General features: G+C 41.9%; 1 protein-coding gene across 8 annotated transcripts in view; it reads right to left on the bottom strand.

Annotated features, from left to right (window-relative positions):
• Positions 1-19,378, bottom strand: part of kcnma1a (potassium large conductance calcium-activated channel, subfamily M, alpha member 1a) — a 107,706-nt gene that overhangs the window by 21,004 nt on the left and 67,324 nt on the right. For 3 of the 8 annotated variants that reach the window (XM_078104469.1, XM_078104471.1, XM_078104470.1), the window contains exons 12-20: positions 19,167-19,249; positions 19,002-19,071; positions 18,153-18,308; positions 17,534-17,643; positions 17,300-17,368; positions 13,265-13,351; positions 13,108-13,184; positions 2,930-3,289; positions 1,001-1,094 (exon numbers count right to left, since the gene is read on the bottom strand). In XM_078104469.1, coding sequence (XP_077960595.1) covers positions 1,001-1,094; positions 2,930-3,289; positions 13,108-13,184; positions 13,265-13,351; positions 17,300-17,368; positions 17,534-17,643; positions 18,153-18,308; positions 19,002-19,071; positions 19,167-19,249 — 1,106 coding nt within the window. Of the gene's footprint in view, positions 1-1,000; positions 1,095-2,929; positions 3,290-9,170; positions 9,345-13,107; positions 13,185-13,264; positions 13,352-17,299; positions 17,369-17,533; positions 17,644-18,152; positions 18,309-19,001; positions 19,072-19,166; positions 19,250-19,378 lie in introns of all 8 variants that reach the window. The other 5 variants (XM_040178401.2, XM_040178399.2, XM_078104474.1 and 2 more) reach the window with 2 other exon arrangements.

Below are 19,378 nucleotides of genomic sequence, written 5' to 3'. Positions count from 1 at the left end.
CGCAGAACTGAGGGGGAGGCCGACAAGTATACTTGAGTTCAGAAGGAGGAACTGTGCCTGAGGGAAAGCGAGCAGGAGCAACATGCTAAAAACATTTTGTTGAATGTAAAGAAAATACATGAAAAAGCCAATTAATGATCAAAAAGGGTCAAATGTTTAAAGTTATAACAATTCATTTTATAATGGAAATAACCTTTTTTGCCAAAATTGCGTAAATAACAAGCTCTCTCTTCCGACTTTCCTACTGTAAAGTCAGCACTTGCGGTGATTACGAGTAGGGCAGCGTAGCCGGGAATGTACCTGTCCTGTTAGATCTTCCCCATCCCCCCTTTTTATCGTCCCCATCCGCACTCAGATGAGCGCACGAAGCTGCCCCTTTTATCTTTCAGAATCAATTAACAGTGTTTTAATTCCTCTGGACAGGATAAAAGGAAGGTAATATTTGAATTCATATTTGATTGTGATGATACATCTCACATATGGCCTTAAGTACCAGAAACAGGACTCACAGGGGTTCCCACAATGGAGGAGTAGCCTGAGGGCAAAGTAACCATGCAGGTCGCTCCGATTGGTTGCTGGTGTCATTAGTGCCAGCATTGTTTAAGGAGCACATGTGGACTAGAGCGGAGGAGGTGACAGCTGGGACTTTAAAGCCAGAGGAGTTTTCAAACGGCTCCTCACAGCTGCTTTCCTTGACAGAAATATTATTTCAGCTGCGTCATTAACAGCTGACAGCATGCCACCCTAAACAGCCACAGCCTAACCGGGCACTTCTCTTGTCTTTCTGCCTCCTTCTCCTGCCACCCCTAATTTGGCCCCCCCTCCCGTCCACCCGAGCTCCCATCATCACAGCATCAGCAGCATCCGCCTCTGAAGTGTCTCCAACAGGCATCCCTCCATCCCTTCCTCCCTGCCGCCATTCTTCCTCCGTTTCCGACTTCCTCTCACTCTTCCTCTCACTTTGACGCGCTGGAAGGAGAATGAAATCATCATCTCTTACCTCATCATTTTGGGAGAGCAGTTGGGCGAGTTTCGCATCCCTCCGTTGCGCTGCTTTTTTTTGGGCGAGACGGTGGATGGATGCTCGTCGTCAACTGCAAACACATGGAGCTCGTGTCAGAATGGAGACCAAAAAAAAAGTGTGCTGGACCTGACACGAGAAGAAATTATGGATCCAACATTGCAAACAAAAAACTGAACGGAAAAAAAAGGAAAATTAATCATTCAGTGTGAAATTGAGAATATTATATAGGAAGTATTAGTGACGGTGAATCGTAAATAGGAGACAGTTTGAACAAAACACCACAAAAAAACAAAAAGGTTACAGAAGGCTCACATCCCAAAACTCCCACATTGACTCGTCTTTACGGGGTGCACTTTTTTACGGGGTCTTTGGTAATACACTAGTGCATCTGTTCAGTACACCTGCTAAAGTGTGCAGATGGTTGGACCTCCAGCTGTCTGCATCAGGGTGACCATGCTTACCTACGCAATGAATTGCCATGTGATGGGACCGCCGTTGGCCGTGGGGCACGGGCAAAAGCAATGACAATGAGATCAATTAAGGTTATGGAGATGGAGCTTGTGAGTGGGTAATGGGTTTTTTTTGTGTTTTTTTTAAACAAAACAATCGGAACCTCACCCCATCATTCCAGTTCCAACTAAAGCGCACAAAATTGCATTTGCGGTCTAACTCCATGCCAAAAGAACACTTAGCTGTCAACACACATCACTGAGGACAGGGCGCCAACGCGGCATAAATGATCGCACTGTGTGGATCAAAAAGGAGCTAATAAATAAACATCATCCTCCAGAAGGAGGTCAGGACTAGTCATAAAAGTTTCAATTAAAAATGTATTATTTATGTAAGATTAATAGTCCATTTTTTATTTGTGATGCTTTGGTTTTGAGCCGTCGCAGGACACTGATTCATAGCCACACTTTTTCTTCAGATTTCTTTTGATCAGATTCAAGTTCAGCTTCCTGTCAACTATACTTGGATGGGTTGAGGAATGCGGGTGTAGGGGGGGGGGGTAACAATTTTAAAAACTTCGCTTGAGTCCCAGTCAGACAGAGAGGACGAGAAAGAGCAGCCAGATTGAGGCCAGGCCCGGCCGTCTGAAGATTTCAGGCAAGCTAACAGTGGTCTGATCTTCACTTTCTGTCTGTGAGTTTCAAGAGCCTTCAGACAGGCACCCAGATACTCTTATCCACTCTGCACTCTCCCCGACGCAAATGCCAAGTGCCCCGTCACTTCAAACCCGTGTTACTCCTTTGGTGAGAAATCAATAACACAGCATGATATTAGTGCAAATCAATGTGCCCGCTGAAAAGCCGGGACTATTCTAAGCATGCGGAAATTCATTATTGTCTGAGCTCCCGTCCGATGCTGTCACTTAATTCTGCTAATAAAAGATAAGAAATATGACCTTGCCTTCTAATAAAATGTCACTGTCTGACATTTCCCTTACGCAATTGGGCTTTTAGAATAGCTAATTTCACAACGACTACACAATTTTCTCTTTAATGCGCTTTTAAAATACCAAATCAAATATATGCATTCCTCGCCATAATCCTGGTTTGAACTTAATTTGTTAACAGTAAAAGTTCATAAAAATGAAACGTTTTCGAGCTACGCTTTTACATTTAAGAAACATTTTCTATTCGAGTTTGATTTCCTCAGAGCTCGCCACTAAAACTACATTTATATTACGGATACACATAAGTAGCTCTTTTATGACAATTCTAAACTCAACTGTTTTTCTAGCACTCCTCACTTTGCAATACCCCCCAATTTGTGCAAAGCAGTAGCTCCAGCCGAGTGAACCGCCATGCAGCAAACAAAGCCAGGAAAAAAAGCAGCGGCACAGGCAAGGGTTACTGACTGATGCATCCCGCTGAGGGAATGGGGTGGGGGGGGGCAACCTACAGTGCCTACTGTGACTGAGCAGCGTGGCATTACTGGGGTGGTAGCGGTATTTCACCGGCAGGCTGCGGGCCCGGTTCAGCCGACCCTCTGCCTTGGATCTGGTGACCACGTCTCCTGGACCTGAGATACTGAGGCGCAGTTGTGAGGGGTGAGACCCAGACGCCGGCCCCGTGGGGGGAAGACTTCCTTTACGGTTATTAACAAGGGGGATGTTGAGCTTGCCCGGGTTGAACAGGGGGTCCTGGTCGGGGGGCAAGTTGTCGGGAAGGAGGAATGCATTTGTGGTGGTGGAGGAGGAGGAGTTGCAGCCGGTGGTTTTAACTGATCGGTTTTGAAAAGACGGTCTAACTTCAGCCATTACTGTCAAACAATGGAGAATAAAAGCGTGAGAAGTGTATTAATACTGGTGAATTAGTTGGTGATTAAATTCTAGAAAATTGTGTTATTTAATTTGTGACTATTGGTTTAGAATTATATTATTGTTTTATCAGATTTCAGGAAAAATTTAAAACGAAATCCATTTTTTTACTGGAGGATGTTAATTGGTTAATTGGTAAATAGGAAAGAGACTCATCAAGTTCAAATAAATATGAAAAAGAGTAATAATTAATTCAAATAATGTATGAAAACAAACATTTGTTTCTGTGAAAAATCTTCAGTGAAATTTCTGTGAAAAGTTCAGTTCTGAAAAAAAAAACTTTTGCGATGAAAAATGGAATCATTGTTAAAACCTCATCCTTTCTTATCTACTTGGCACATGCTCTGACTAAAATGTTCACAGTGACATTCACTTTGCATTTGAGACGAACATGAATTAGTAAGAAGTCTCTGTTTTACTACTATGTTATACTTTCTGGTAGAACTAAATAGAGACACAGCTAAAGCCAGTCAAATTCAATCCGATATTGTGTCTTTTTCAAGCATGTTGAGCACTTTCAACAAACATAAGACCAGAACTAATAATTTAGAAAATTCATAATTCAAAAACGTATCATAGAACATTTACGAAGGACTCATTTTGTATTGTGTATTAAAAATGTAGCCCTATATTCTTAAGCATGGTGATTTTACCTTTAACAGTATGTCCATGTGACAACCTGCTATATTTAATACGAGAACAAATCACGCTCAACCAAACACGCACAAAATCTGAGTGGGGCTGCAGAGTCAACTCGTATGTTTGCATGTCTTGAAGCGCTTGTAAAGTTGAATGAAGAGGAGCCCTTGTTCGTCTCCCTTTTGGTGGAAGAGTGGTGGGTCGGTTGTTTGGAGGCGAGAGCATGCTTGGGTGGCCCCCGGGCGATAAACAGACGTTTATCCCAGCCGTCAGCTGCCTCCTTGATTTACGGGGCGCCACCGATAGCTCCTGGATTCATCTGGCCCTTGTCAAACACGTGCAGCGTTAGAGAGCGCTCACCCGCCCTGGCAGGTCCACTGTGCATCCTGAACAACGCAGACGGCAACTGTCCCTTCCTGAAATGCTAATCACATGACGGCACTGTCCTGCATGCGAGCCTTATCAGGTTGTCGTGACCCAACGTAAACTGGATGGTGAGGCAGAGGAATAACAAATACAAATGTTTACTTTCATATGTGAGCCAAGCCGGCTTCGCCTTTATAGTGTTTGCCGCATGAGCGAGCTTTGTTCTTCATCTGCATCGCGACTGCGTGAAAAGGCCTTCTATTCAATTCAGCTTTTTTATTTTCTTTTTTATTGCTTTTTTTTAACATATAACTAAATGTTATTCAAATCAGGACAGCTCCAGATCCATTTAGTTCTGCTTCGAGACAGTCACTATTTCAAAGAGGGAACAAAAAATGTCTTAAATATCAGTGTACCTAACAAATACATTGAATAAAAATGTACATACAAAACATTAGGAGGTGACAATTTGAAATTTTCTTAACCAGTAAAGAAAGTAATGCAATTAACAATTATTTAAGATTTACCTAAATTGCAATCAGCTTTGAACCGAACGCCAGCCTCTTTCTGACTTCCACTGTTCCCTGGTGTTGTAGCGCCATCTGCTGCTACATGCAGCACAATACAAAAACAATATTTTATGAAACTACAAGGTATTATCAAACAGAAATAAAATAGATGTTCAGTTACTACCAGTACCGGGAAGAAGTCTCCCAGCAACATAGGTTGAGTTATTAAACTTAAACTTAAAAGAATAAACAGTGTCTGAGTTAAACATTAAATTCAATACTGTGAGTGTACTTTGTCTCGGTATAAGACATAAGACAACATCACTATAGTCTTAAGGAATATGGGACATCAAAGCATATACTAAAGCATAGCATTAGTACTTATTGTGTTACATGACATTGTGAGGGGTTTACAGTCTAAACACTGCAGGAGCACAATGGAGAAGGACAGAGAAACACACTTACGTGATCTGACATATCCATTATACTTATATTTGGCTGAGGAGAATGCAAAGACAAGTGGCAGGTCACACAGGGGGAGAGAGGATGTAATGAAACAGGCACATTAGGAAATAGAGACACCAACATAAGAGCGCGTGTGTGGAAATGAAATTAAATGCAAATACGATGAACTGCTAGCAGTCAGACCAAAAACGAAAAAGGTACAATTAATCAAAAAATATGGAAAAACCTTAATGGCCGGGATGATGCTGGCACAAACTAGGCAGACAGGTGAATGAAATGAGCTGTCTAATGTGAGATTGAGCCGTGCTTTTAGAAAGGAGCACTCAACCTGTAATGGGATGTAATGACAGACTAATTGTGTGTATTAAAAAAAATAAAACGCTAGATCTGAGGTTACACAGTTTCCGTCTTCTAACAAAGTAATGTTTCTAGTTTGAAAAACTCTTAGTACGCTTCAAGGTTTTTTGATTTGAATATGATGAGCATCGTGAGGTCTGTAGAACCAATGAAGCCACCACGGGGTGCGATGACAGCAACTACGTACTTTCACGCAGACGTCCAGAACACAGACAGCGGACGCTCGCTGCTGAAGACAGCCGCGGTAACAGAGCACAAATGCTGAGAGACTTGATCTTTACATGCAGTCCACGTCTCTTCAGTTAATGGAGAATTGGAAGAAAGGGAATTTTTTGAACACAGGTTCAATGCTTCACTTTGAAATTTCTTGGCTGGCACTCTAAAAAGAGTTGACCACTTACGCCAGAACCAGTAACGATCTGGGAGCTACAGTTCATGACCTGGACTGAGGAGGTACCTAAGACGGATACCGATGGAAGCTCTAATATAGTGTGTGGCCATTTGAAATGAGCTCCGAGCTGCTGACACTCCCCACTCTTTCCCAGAGTCTCTTCCAGCAGTAAAGGTCACAGCGAGGGCCCAAGGCCGGGCCTGTGACACAGATCCTCAAACGGGGACCCACAGTGGCCCTGGCATCTGTCTCTAGCAATCTGCCCCCACCGCAGAGGCAGCAGACTAACTGCCTAGCATCTGTGGCGTAGCGGGGCAGCATGGGACAGAGGGTGGGGGGGGGGGGCGCGGGAGGGGGCGCGGGGGGAACCAGGCCTGCCTGGTGGACAGGAGCTGTCAGGGCAAGTTTGGTGACAGACCAGCAGGGCTGGGAAAATGAAAATGCAAACATAATTTCCGTGTCATGACAGATAACGGCCCCAGCAATGAGATGCAGATGCACACACATGCAGAGACACGGAGATACGAGAGCATTGTGTTACACACACACACACAAGATGTGCACATGCACGCACACGGCCAAAATGTCCGTGGACGACCTGAAAGCATCTCCGGAGGCTCCGGGGTCTCCAACCCTTGTCCATAGCCCAGCTTGATAAAAGCGTTCAGCCTCTCCATTATATAAAAACTTTCACATGTCTAGATTTTCCCACTGCGGGAAACTGGCTGCCTGCGATAACGGTCTGGTCACAAAGAAGGACGACATGTTACTGGTATTAAGATCAGAATAATCACTCCCATTAATCTGGGAATATTTCAAAACTTTACTCAAACAATATATTATTATATATATATATACAATATAGTTGAAGACAAAAATACTATCACATGGAGGGACACTCCACTTTGTATGTTGGACTATTTTATGTAACTATTCTAAACCGCTTGCCTTTGTCTTACTTTGTTCAAATTTTCCATCTTATCATCTGCAAAAGATTCCACCACTAACTAAAAATGATGTCTCTTCTTATTATCAACCCAACAATTCATTGTCTGAAGAAACTGTAGGATTCATAAATGAAAGATCTCAGAATAATGCAATAACTTAGTCAGCTAAGTGGCTTATCAATTTTACAAAACATTACTCACTCAACCCTTAAGACTTAAAACAAATCGGCTATTAGGTGAATATTGAATCATTACAGACAATAAAGCAACACAGAAGCTTTTGTTTATGTGTTGCACTGCACATGTTTCATTAGCTGGTCCCAAATGTAACTCACATTAGAACAATGAAAGAATTCTATCCAAGAAATCAATTATCATAAGTACTCGGGGATAGAAAAATCTGTTTCAGATGTACAAGGCCATGAAGTCACTGTGGATAAAGACGTCTTATTCTTTCGGTCTGCCGGGGAGAAACAAAACGGGGGGCAACGGAGAAAGGAAATCCGACAATCCCTGACTGACAAAGCCCGATGCAGTCCTTTAATAAACTCGCTTTAGAAATCCAAGACATGGGGAGGCTTTCCTGAAATCCTACAGAGGGGTTGAGGGAGAAGTGAGATCAGTAACCATGTAATGGCCAGTAATTGGTACCGAGGGATATCAGCGCAGGCCGACCTACAACGGGCCGAGCCAAACTCATCGTGGTGTGTTTGACACTAATCCAGGCTGAGTCGGCAGACGGTGGGAGAATGCTGAGGAGGAAATTGGAGCTGTGCGTCTGAACGCGCGGCTTTGATGGCCACATCTACTGATGCCGTGTGTAATTGACGGACAATTTAGTATTTCCTATCCACTCAAAAGGAAAATTGAAAAGAGGGTAATCTGCTCGGAGCTTTTGTCCTATAACCTTTGATTTATCAAGCAAACTATTAGTATTTTGTAGTTATCTTTTGGGGGGGGGGGGTTGTCTCCTTTTGCATTGTCTATTTCTTGTTCTTTCCTCCCATTTAAAGCCTCTTCTACCATTTTCACCTTAGCCTTGATTCTCAACCCGTCTGTTGGTGATGTAGACTGTTAAAAACTGCAGGACAGATAAACTATCTAAGATCACTTCAAACAATTGGGATCAGAGGCTGAGCAGGACATTTGATACAATAAAATGTACCAACTGACAATTTCTGGGCAAAACAACAGTGTTAATTGTGGAAAGAATTGGATGTGTTCTTCCTGCTCTTATTCTTTTTCTAAGAGCCTAACAGAGTGAAAGGGCGTTTTGGGTGCTTGAGATATTATTAGTTGCATTCCTGAACTAGTGCCCCCAATGAAAATGTGTTTTCATATGAGTGCGCTGCACCTCATTTATAAAGCTCGTCAAAGCTGTTGGAAATCTTCAAAACACTGTTTCAGATGTGAATTTCTCTTATCTTCTCCAATAAAGTGAGACTAAAGACTTTGAACAGTTGATCGGATAAGTCAAAGGTAAAAAAATAAAATAAAAAAGTAACAGAAGCAAAGCTGCTTTAACTGAAAAATGTGCAAACTGAAAACAGTGTTTACAAGGACCTTCAAATGAAATATAGAAAAGACAAAAAACTAACAAACGCTACCAGTACATTACAGGATAAAACCGTGAGAATGAAATAACATGTTCCATTTTCTTACCTTTACAGTTCAAAACACATCAAATCCCATTGCAATACTATCACACAACTGCCTGACTGATGCAGCATGCGTTAGCCACATGTCTAACACCTACATTACTGTACAGTACAGCAGCACCACAGAGCCACACCACCAGTAACCCACCACATATATATCAGGAAATCCAACAAATAGTGTCAAATGAGAATTATGAACAAATGAAAAATACTGATGAAATTCAACTACAAATAACGCAAAATTAAAAAATTGTGTCAAAAATAAAATTAATAGAAAAAAATCATATACACAGATAGATAGATATAAAATTCATAATTGAAAACGTATTCACGACGCCACACACCAACTGTGGAGTCATAGTTAACGGATCACACCACATAGACGACATCACAGACACACGTGTACACGTACGGTACCTCTGCATGGTACAATAACACACGGAGCACACACCACAGACATCTAACAGCATGTGTTGGGCGGTGTAACTTACAGGCACGTAAAGTGGTTGCGCAATCATGAACAGAGACAGAGGAAAGTGGGTAGGCCCTCTGAAGGGTGTCCATGTTACTATGTACACTGCCTGACATGCAAGAGCAGTCTTGCTCTGAACAGCCGCAATCAAAACAACATGCCAGTTTCATTCGTTTGTAGACGGACATCCTGGCTACAGTCAGGTTTTGGGATGAGAGGAAAAGGAAAAGCAGCAAGTTAATGGCAAAAGGAGAAATATTCATCCAAAGGGAAGTCGGAAGGTAACTTCATCAGAAATTGCAAGCCTTAGTCACCTGCTCCCACTGACATCACGCCCCAAAATTACATTAACGCGCTCAAATTGGCGAGCTATATTTTTGAAATTTGAACAATTCCTCCAATTATTGTTATTTTCGGAAGAGTCAAAGTATGACCCATTCAAATACGATGATATTAACAATCACATTTCAGCATATTATTTTGCACTTCTGTTGGAGTGTGGAGAGGTCGAGCTGTGTGCTAAGGCTGTAACAGGTTTTAAAGGCAAAACTATAGCGGGGGGGCAGGGGGTAGGGGGGGTTGAGGAGAAAGGAAAAAGGAAGGGAAGCATTCGGGGAGAGAGAGGCATGAGCAATGTCTTCAGCAGCAACCTCATACAATGTTTCATACATTAGTACATCCTCTATGCGTTGGGCTAAAGGAGTGGATCACGTACCTGTATCCCAGCATGCAGCTGTAGCACCTCCAAGGCGTCACACTATTCTACTGGCTAGACGGGGCCACTCATGCTACGGTATATTCAAACCTGCAGTTTCACTGCTCCACTTCCCGAGGGAAGCTTTGCTCTAACGCATGCATGCATGCATAAAATGGGTGTGTATGTTATCATCTGCAAGTCATTATTCTGTGATTCGTTATCAATACAAAATGGAGACTTGTAAAGGAAGAAATACCATAAGATCAGGTCACGGTGGCATTTGTTACAAATGACCCAAATGTAGGCCTGCATCCTCACTGATAATGTACGGTATATTCACAATAATAAATCCCAATGCTATAATGATTGTATCACAGACTTTACGAATTTACAAAACCGGTGCTCTCGTTTAGGTAAGACTGGATGTGAGAGTAGTATTACGTAACTAAAAACTCCATAAGTACTATTCAGTGTGTGTGTGTGTGTGTCCCTTGCTGTATGTGTGCGTGAAGCTCTGAACCCCGCGGGAAGCAGGAGTGAAAGCCCCCAGAGTTGCACATCTAGATTGCTGTGACTCTGCGCAGAAACAGTCCCTGGTTCCCATTCTCTCATTGCCATGGTGCAAACAGACAGCAGGCTAATACTGTCTGGCACCTTTACATGGACACTTGCAGCATCTTTGACTCTGCGTCACATTGGAATTGTAAGCCCCTGAATGGAGTGAAACGTGTTTCAGGTTCTGGCAGAGGACAGAATGGGAAAATCCGATCCTAACCCATGGGATGATGGCATCAGGGACTGGGGAATTATTTGGCATGCACATGTGCCTTATGAGAATGCATAAAACGTGGTTTTTGTTTTGGTCTTAGCAACGAGAGAAGCCACAGAGATAACTGTTCACAGCGTGGAAACAGTTTGAGGGTATGGTAGACAAGGTGCAGCGAAGCTATCACTTCATGCTGGAATTTCTTAACTTCAGAGTTTTTGCTTAAGGATTCAGACCACCGCACATGTCGTTGTTTCTTTTAAGTGTGAGTTATTGACATATGGATAACACAGGACACACAGACGCACACACAGACACACACACACACCGACAATGTTTTTGACATCTGACTTAACAAATGCCCAGATTCTGGCCTTGAATGATAAGGTTTCCATTTCAGGGCATTCCTAATAGGAGATTCAACATGACAGCTGCCCTGATAAACTATCTGCACGGGTTCAATCAGTCACCATCTCCCATAATCCACCAAGACACAACACACTCAAACAGAAGCTATCAGGGCACTATGTTGAATACAAAGGATGTCCTAAAGAAAGCACCATCCTGATATATCTGAATATGTATATATTTAACCTCTACAGACTTCACCATTTCAGTGTTGTTTTATTAGACATGAATCTGGCATGGCGTCGCCACCTAGTGGCAATCTAACATAATGGCATTTAACACTGTACTGCTGGTGGAGTAAATACAGTGCAGCAAGAAAGAAATACAAATTAAAAAAAGGGGGCCCAACGTCTGCCTGGATTTGAAATGCACGAGACTTGCGAGGTGACATTTCAACTCTGAGAGGAGGAACTGATAATCTCTGGAGCGTTCAGAGCAGGACGAGGACCCGAAGTTCTGAGGGGCTGAGATCACGGAGAAGTGGGGGAAACGGGAATACCAGATTGTTTTGATTGTGTTTTGGCAACCCCGGCTCGTTTGGATTTGCAGAACTTCCCTCAAGGACATTTTCTGCTTTCTGAAAGTGCAGCTGCACACTAAACCTCCTTTGACAGAAAGGAGATCAATTTAAACCTCAGTGGTTCTTGTTCATTTCCTTCCCCTCAGCTCTTCTAAATCTATGATTACTGTACGACATCCACGCTGTTTAGTACGTTCCTTCTGTACTTTCTTGGGGCACGACACTACAGGGGAGGCTAATCATCGATAATGGAATAAGACTGGCCGCGGATTGGCTTCCAAATGCCATATACGAGTTTGGTTCGGTGATCAAATATTCGGGGGGGGGAAACTGCGGATCTCATCTCAGCCACATCCGATTAATGTCAGACTTCATTTCATTTTCCAACCAATAAGAGCATCAGCTGACTGGGGCTATCGTGGGCAGGCCTGATGCTGTTGTAAATTTTAATCCAGCTGGTTTTGGTTTTGGTCTGGTCTAAGCACAGTACAGTAGAAATGAGAGGCGAGGAGAAGGATGCAGAAGCTACACTGGTACATGCAACATAGATACAAAATACTATTATCTGAAGAGGAAAAAACAATTACACCGCAATCTGGGTAATACAGCCATTTCTTTTTTTACTCACAATATATCACTACCAGTGAGTAGTTAAAATATGGTGGCGTTTTCCAATGGCAGCAGGGAAGGAAATACATCAAGAGAGCGTCATTGGTCGTAAAGCAACACGGGAAAAAACAACAGAAGAAAACAAAACATGATTGAACAGAACATTCTGTCAGAGAGACATCCCTGGCAGTAATGGAACCGCCATTTATCCGAGCGCAAACTCACTTGTTGGGTACGAAAACCATAAAACATAGCACCATCTCGATCACCTTTGTCTCAAACCGAAGAAAATTTGTCTAAATAAAACCAGGGTGTGAAATGTCTAATGATTCTATTGAAGTCTGAATAATTGAGATGACACAGACAAAATAAGATGGTGGGTATCTTCTTGAAAACCGGGCTGCTTACTGTGATTGTCTGCGACCTTTTGTTGAAATATTGGAAATTCACCTGAATTATTTATCCAGTGGCTAACAAGTGACTACTGTGCATAGGACCGGTTATAATCAGGTTAAAACTGTCTTAAAAATGTCTGCATTGTCTCTCTCATATTACTTTTTTTATTTGTGCAGCTGTAAACTAATACAATTTCACTGATATCTACACAATGTCTTTAAATATGCCATATACTGTATCCCTACATCTCCACTTGCAAAGATAAAGAAGAATACGCACTTAAACTCGACAGCGCCTACATTTCCTATGGGATCAGATATCGACTGATGATCATACCCTGGAAGTTCAAATGGCACCTACAATAAACTCTTTCCTCGGGGTACAGTGGTGTGACAACAAACAGTATTACCTATAAAAATCGCCGTGCCGTGGTACAGAGGACGTGACAGTATGATAAACGGTAAGTGTAATGAGACACGCGGGCCCACAGGAAGGGTTGTGGCTGAGAGGGAAGGAGGGAGGGGTGTCGACGGGGCGAAACAAATGGCCCGCCTACTCACGTCGCTTGCAGCCACACTTCTTGATCCGCTTAGGGTCCGTGATGTCGTCGTGACAAGCTTTGCAGTAGAAAAATGCTCTGAAAGTGACACGGTCACAGTGCTTAAAATGATCAAACTGCTCAAATGGAAATGATAAATAATCGGCCCTCCGTGTTACCTCTTAACTTCCTTGGCATCACTGGCGATAAAGAATCCCAGCGTTCCTTCCTGCATCTTGACGTGGTTGCCCGGGTTGATGAGGATGCTGGATTGTCAGAGACATAGACACATCATGCTCATTAACTCCTGGACGACACTCGGTTGAGGAACTCAACACGCTAATCAAGAGGAATGGTACACAGACTTGTTGAAGCTGTTCTTGTTGTGGGGGGTAATTTGCTAATTTGCTGATACTCGTATGCATGGACAGAATGTATAACACAATAATGGCAGATCGAATTTTAACTATTTATCGGTTTGCGTAGGTGAGAAGGGGGATAGAGAGGTTCAAGTTAAGGGGCAAGGGCAGAAAGAAGTTAAATTAGGGCTGGGTTTAAGTTTCAGTTCTCAAATACAGTCTTCTAGTAAAAACGGATGTTAAAAAGGCCACTGTGACTGCAGTAGCTGCAGTAGCGAGTTGTTACCTCTGTTAGTAATGAGAGCAGGACGAAAGGGAATGAATAGCTTGTTTTCCTGCTGATACAAAGCTGATTGCACTCTAGTGACTCTGATATAGTTTATAGGACTCAACAAAATCACTGGTGACTCTGACGACTCGAATTATAGGATGGAAATAGTTACAATGCATGTCCAGCAAGATCAATGTTGACTTAACATTGGATGAGTCATTCTTAAGTTAATTATATGTATATCTGAAGATACAAATATCGCTAAAAATAAATATTAACATATATATTATCACACTATTCTTATTTTGTGTGGGACTCAGTTGAATTACACGAGCACTTAAAGTGACTGGAAGTATCATTCCCCATTAATTAGACTGAGACAACGAGGTGACACAGCACACGCGCACACACACTGTACGCTCATACACACACACACACACACACACACAAACACCCACACTGGTCATTAATGGTTACCTGATGGCAACAATCATCAATGATGTGAGTGTGAACTAAGAAGTCAAAACACTTGACCCGCTAACCTTTAAGGTTTACACTCCTTCCAAATACATCAAGCCCAGATGAAAGATGATGAATTAGTGATCTTTTTTTATTTCATTTTCTCACATTTTAAACTAAAGGTTTTTCAATTTGTGACAAAAATACAAATTGGACAATAAAACTACCGTCAGTGATTAAAATATTTGTATTCTTAATAACTATTTTGTAACATTTAATTTAATTTATATTTAATTTAGATAAAGTACAATATCTGTGTAGATCCAGAAGTGAAGTAGTATATCTGAGAATATATCTTTTTTTTTTTTTTTTTACAAAATCTTTCCTCTGAGCTCTGAGAAAACAAACAAAAATATTAAGGGAGCAATTGAATCCATGTACAGGTCGGGCTGTGTTTAAATTGCACCAGTCATGCAGATTAGATTTTTCCCTCCACATTTTTCTTTTCAATACGCAAAATAGAAACAGTCCCTCAGATTAAATGGCCCCCAGTGAAGTAAACAGGTGTTGTGCCTGGCATGCTCTTTAGTGAAAATAAATTAAAAGAAACAGATCAAAGATCACAGTTGCACAAACATTGCTGCCCAAATCTGAGATTTTACAGGAGTATCTGTAACACATTTTTCTTCACTTAGCTGCAAACTGGTGAGTAGAAGCTTAAAAAGCGTCAAAACCTCATATTGTGAGCAACAAAGCAAGCATCGTACACCTTGTGTGATAGTGCCATTACATGCAGTCACAGTAGCATACGGCGTGAGGAGGACAACAGTCAAAGTGGAAGGCATGACCACTGCAGTACAGGTATAAGGACAGGTACGTAGATGCAGACGGTTGCAGTAACTTCTGTGCAGTTGGATTGTTTCGCCAACACCAAACTGACAGGAAGTGACCTCGCTAAGGAACATCTACTCGAGGGGGACGGATGAGCACGACTGAACACGGTGGACAATCCGCACGCTCATTCACACTCAAACGCTCAAGGTATCTACACATAAACCAGACGTACAGACATGCACAGATGGGTGTACATTTAACACTGAGAACATGAGGGGTGTGATTGAATGCAAAAGTGAAATGTGGGGCACTTGTGAATATTTTAGCCGAGGGTTATTATCTTTTAGTTTGGATCAACCCAATGCTATCCAAAATTCAACACTTTTTTTTTGCGGTGTAATGAGTCCATGAAGAAAAATATATTGAATATTGGTGCATAATCAGTCCACGTATTTCAAGATGAAATCCATAATATAGAACAACATATTATCAGTGTTTATCAATACATCTGAGGTCTAACTCGTGACTGATTCTGAGTCAAGGTCAAAACCATGAAGCACAGATTTAAAAAAAAAAATACCATGAGGGGAACCACTAGTTTGGCAAAGCAAACACACAGAACAGTAACAACTGGGAAACACTGAAAAAGAACTGAACGTGAGAGAAACTAAGCAACGGACAAAACTGAAAAGATCAAAAGGGAGGTAGAAATGGAGAGAGGGTGAGCGTTCGGCCTTGGCACAGCGACAACAGCAAAGACAAAGAAACAGCACTTCTCAAACATGTCCAATTTATCTACCCTGGCCCTGCCTGCAAAGAAGTTAGTGCGTTAAGCACAAGGGACACCATGAAAAAAAAAAATAGTTAGAAAAATAGGCCTGTGAGTTTGGAAAAATATCCTTGGGGAGTCAGAAGCTTTTAAGTGGTGGAGATTGGGTTGAGCTTTGGAAGTAAGATAAGGTAGAGGGCATACCGCTTTCGGCTTCTGTAAACAACAAGAAAACATCTCAAATCAAACAGTTGTCAATAGCTTAAAGGCATAATATGACTGGTTCTAATGCCTTCCTGCTAATTAGTACACCTCAAATAGGCAGCAAGAGACCCAACTGTGTACAGACACATTAACGTATTCATTTCATGCTCGTCCAAAGGTGACGTCCTTGCACCTAAAAGAAAAGGAAGGTTAACTGAAAATAATTCAGTTTGATTTTAAAGGTGGTTATTTCTTGACAGAGGTGCCAAACCAAATGAAAATTGTGGCAGTGCATCTTCTGGAATAGATCTGTGGTTTTAAGGGAAAGTATGCATGAAAATCCCTACAAACAGCTCACTAGCTCAAAAGAATTAAGACCATACACAGAAAGTGGTGCACTGGAACATATTTTTGTGATGGATTAAATATGTACACTTTGTGTTGACCATAATTAAATAGGAAACTCTTCCGGTACACACATTGGACGCAGCTGAATTGGGAAGGGTCCGTGAGATTTAGCAATTGAGTTTACTGAAAAATAGTAGTTCATGCTATTGGTGAACACAGAACGCTGAGTTACTTGTTATCATACAGACCGAGCAGGGACACAAAATAATCGAGTTAAGGAAAAAAATGACATGAAATTTAAATGGTTGCCGGGTGTGAATGTCAATCTTTTAATTGACGGCACAATATAATCAACTTTGGACAAATGAAATGCCGTTACCTAAAGTAACCAATTTGAATTTTAACCAGATCTTTATTCTGCATACCTGCAAAGTAGTAGTAGTCAAAGGTATTCAACATGTATTTGGCACCACTGAGAACAGTCAGTATTATCAGTCATATTTATTTCTTTGCCAAGTATCATGAAATTCCAAAAAGTTGTCATCAGAATTGAATTACATTTTGAGCTAGCCATGAGCGAAGGGAATAAGTGATTTTTTGGTGTAGATCCATGGTTTTTGACAATTAAAAGATGCGTTTAGGAATTTCTCATTTCTTATGTACCACTGCACTTGATGAAAAGTTTTGGCACGATGACTGTGCAGCTTTGGCAAAGGTGTGTGCTCTCTGAGTGCTTTCTCTCTGTTATATTATGTAATAATGTTTATATCGGAACGCTGTCATTCAAATTCCATTTAAAAACTTAAATTTCTTTTTAATGTAATACAATCACCAAGTGTTATTTCATCTACAAAGAGGATTTGGAAGGGGAATAATATTAAAAGATCCCCTGTGAAGCGAGCCACACAGTAGTTCCCTTTTAACATTGTCGTACCTTGACGCCAGGGGGACAAAGATGCAATGAACAAACCTGCTCTCTCTCTGCTCGGACTTGTACTCGATGGCAATAAGCAGCAGCTTGAGCTTCACGTAACACAGCCTGTAAAACACGTGCACTTATTAAAAAGGACAGCAGTGTACGAGCCAATGACTGACTGCTTCAAACACCCCTGAAATTCACATCTTGGGTTTCTTTCTTCAGAATCGTTGGCGATACCTACCACTAACCGTGGGCTTTGCTGAGCGAGGAAAGAGCGATACTTACTCACAGATAGTGGGGAAGGTGAGGCCGACAAAGGCACTGGATAAATACTCTGTGTACATCTCATTAGCCACCCCTTCTAGGTAATACTTCTGCCACGTGTCCTCCTCAATCTGACAAAAAAAACAAGCACGGAAATGTCACATGTGAGCTTAAGCAGAGAAATAAATAAAGCAACGTCTGTTTTGATTCAAATATAGGTCCAATGTGGTCTGCAGATGTTCTACCGAACAACATCAGCCCGGTCTGTTATAAGCTGACTCATCATCTTCATGACAGGAGTTCTTTAATCTAGAGAGGCACCTCTTCAATTTTGAGCCGCAGACACACTGAACAAAGTCCACATGAGCTCTCACAGTAACATATGACCTGTCGGTACAACCGATATCACTCTAATGGAAGTATTTCTCTGGACAAAGATGTCAACATTTCCCAGAGAATGTACCGTGTTTGATAGATCCGGTCCACTACTGTATCCGCTTATCCTAACCTCACCTTCTATCGCTGAATAAATCGCCTAATTAACAAAAATGCAATATGCGAATTCGTTCATCGCGATTCCTTCGGTCTGAGAGGGAGCGACTGAGACGAGGCAAGCGGAGCAAGTTGTCCCCTGTGTTACCTCGATGAAGGACCTCATAGAGAAGAGGTTGGCCAGCATGGTGGACAGGCCCTGAGCCAGACAGCTCTGGGCAATGAAGCCCGCCTTCAGCTCTGCCAGACAGATAGCATCGTCACCCTCCCTCCAGTTCCAGCTCGGAATGTTCAGCAGATGGGCCTTCATCACATGACAGGGAGAGGAGGTCATGAGAGATGTACAAATCCAAGCAGATGGTTCGCATTTCTTAACGAGGTAACATCATGCTTTTTTCTCTGGCCCGTACTGTTGTGGTTTGGGTTTTATATTCTCATGCTTTAAACCTGAAAAACGCCACCCCTTTGCATGAAGCTGCAGTCTTCTGTCTGTAACACTTTGGCACCTGCCTCTTTTTTTACATCTTTTTTTCACCCAAAATGTTAAAACTTTTCCTTTAAGTAGGACATTTTGAAGATGTGGATAAGGTGGCATTTTCTTCACTCTTTAGAACACACGTAAAGGCGATTTGAAGTCTCTGTAGATACAGTTGGGTCTGAAGAAGAGCATTAGCTTGCAGACGTGCCGTTACATTGCACTGAAAGCAGCTACATGTTCGTCTATGTGACCTTTGCTTTCTTCAATGGGCGCAGCAACCACCAGCAAACGCTTTTGCATGAATTGTCATCTTTTTTTAAATCAATTCATGGAGTCAAGGGAGCGATTGGTCATGTTGCTACGAATTCCCAAATGGTAAAACAAAACCACTGATATGCAGCACAAATCAGACATTGTTGCTGGTTGTCTCCCGATAAACACCTTCAGTCTTGTGAGTGATAAAAATAGAGCATCAAGTGAGAGCAATCTTGTATCGCACAGGGCACCAGAACGTCATACCTTATTGTGGTACTGCAGCATTTGTGTGATTATTCTGATCTTGGGATGGTAGTTCTTGATCGAAATAACCCTTGAAGGACAAATAAATGGCACAATGTAAAACACAATCAATCTGTTTTTTCACAGATTTCGCAGGACTTCACAGAAGTCCAGGCGACGCAATACCTCATGATGTTGGAGGCATCTTCAGCATCAGGATCTGCACAGTATTTATTGGCTAGGATTAAGCAGGCATCTGCTGCCTCGATCTATGAGTAGAAACCAACAAAACAGGTGTGTAAACATTCTGGTTTGTTCTTAATGACGAGCATTGAGCATTGTTAAACCATTGGTAAAGGTAAAAAAAAAAACGATGTTCTAAATGTAATTCGCTTTCA

The sequence above is a fragment of the Gasterosteus aculeatus genome, chromosome 6 (genome assembly GCF_964276395.1).
Source record: "Gasterosteus aculeatus chromosome 6, fGasAcu3.hap1.1, whole genome shotgun sequence".
In the NCBI taxonomy this organism is placed as follows: Eukaryota; Metazoa; Chordata; class Actinopteri; order Perciformes; family Gasterosteidae; genus Gasterosteus; species Gasterosteus aculeatus.
Note: the sequence above shows the minus strand (reverse complement) of the source record. Positions and strands in the feature narration are given on the sequence as shown.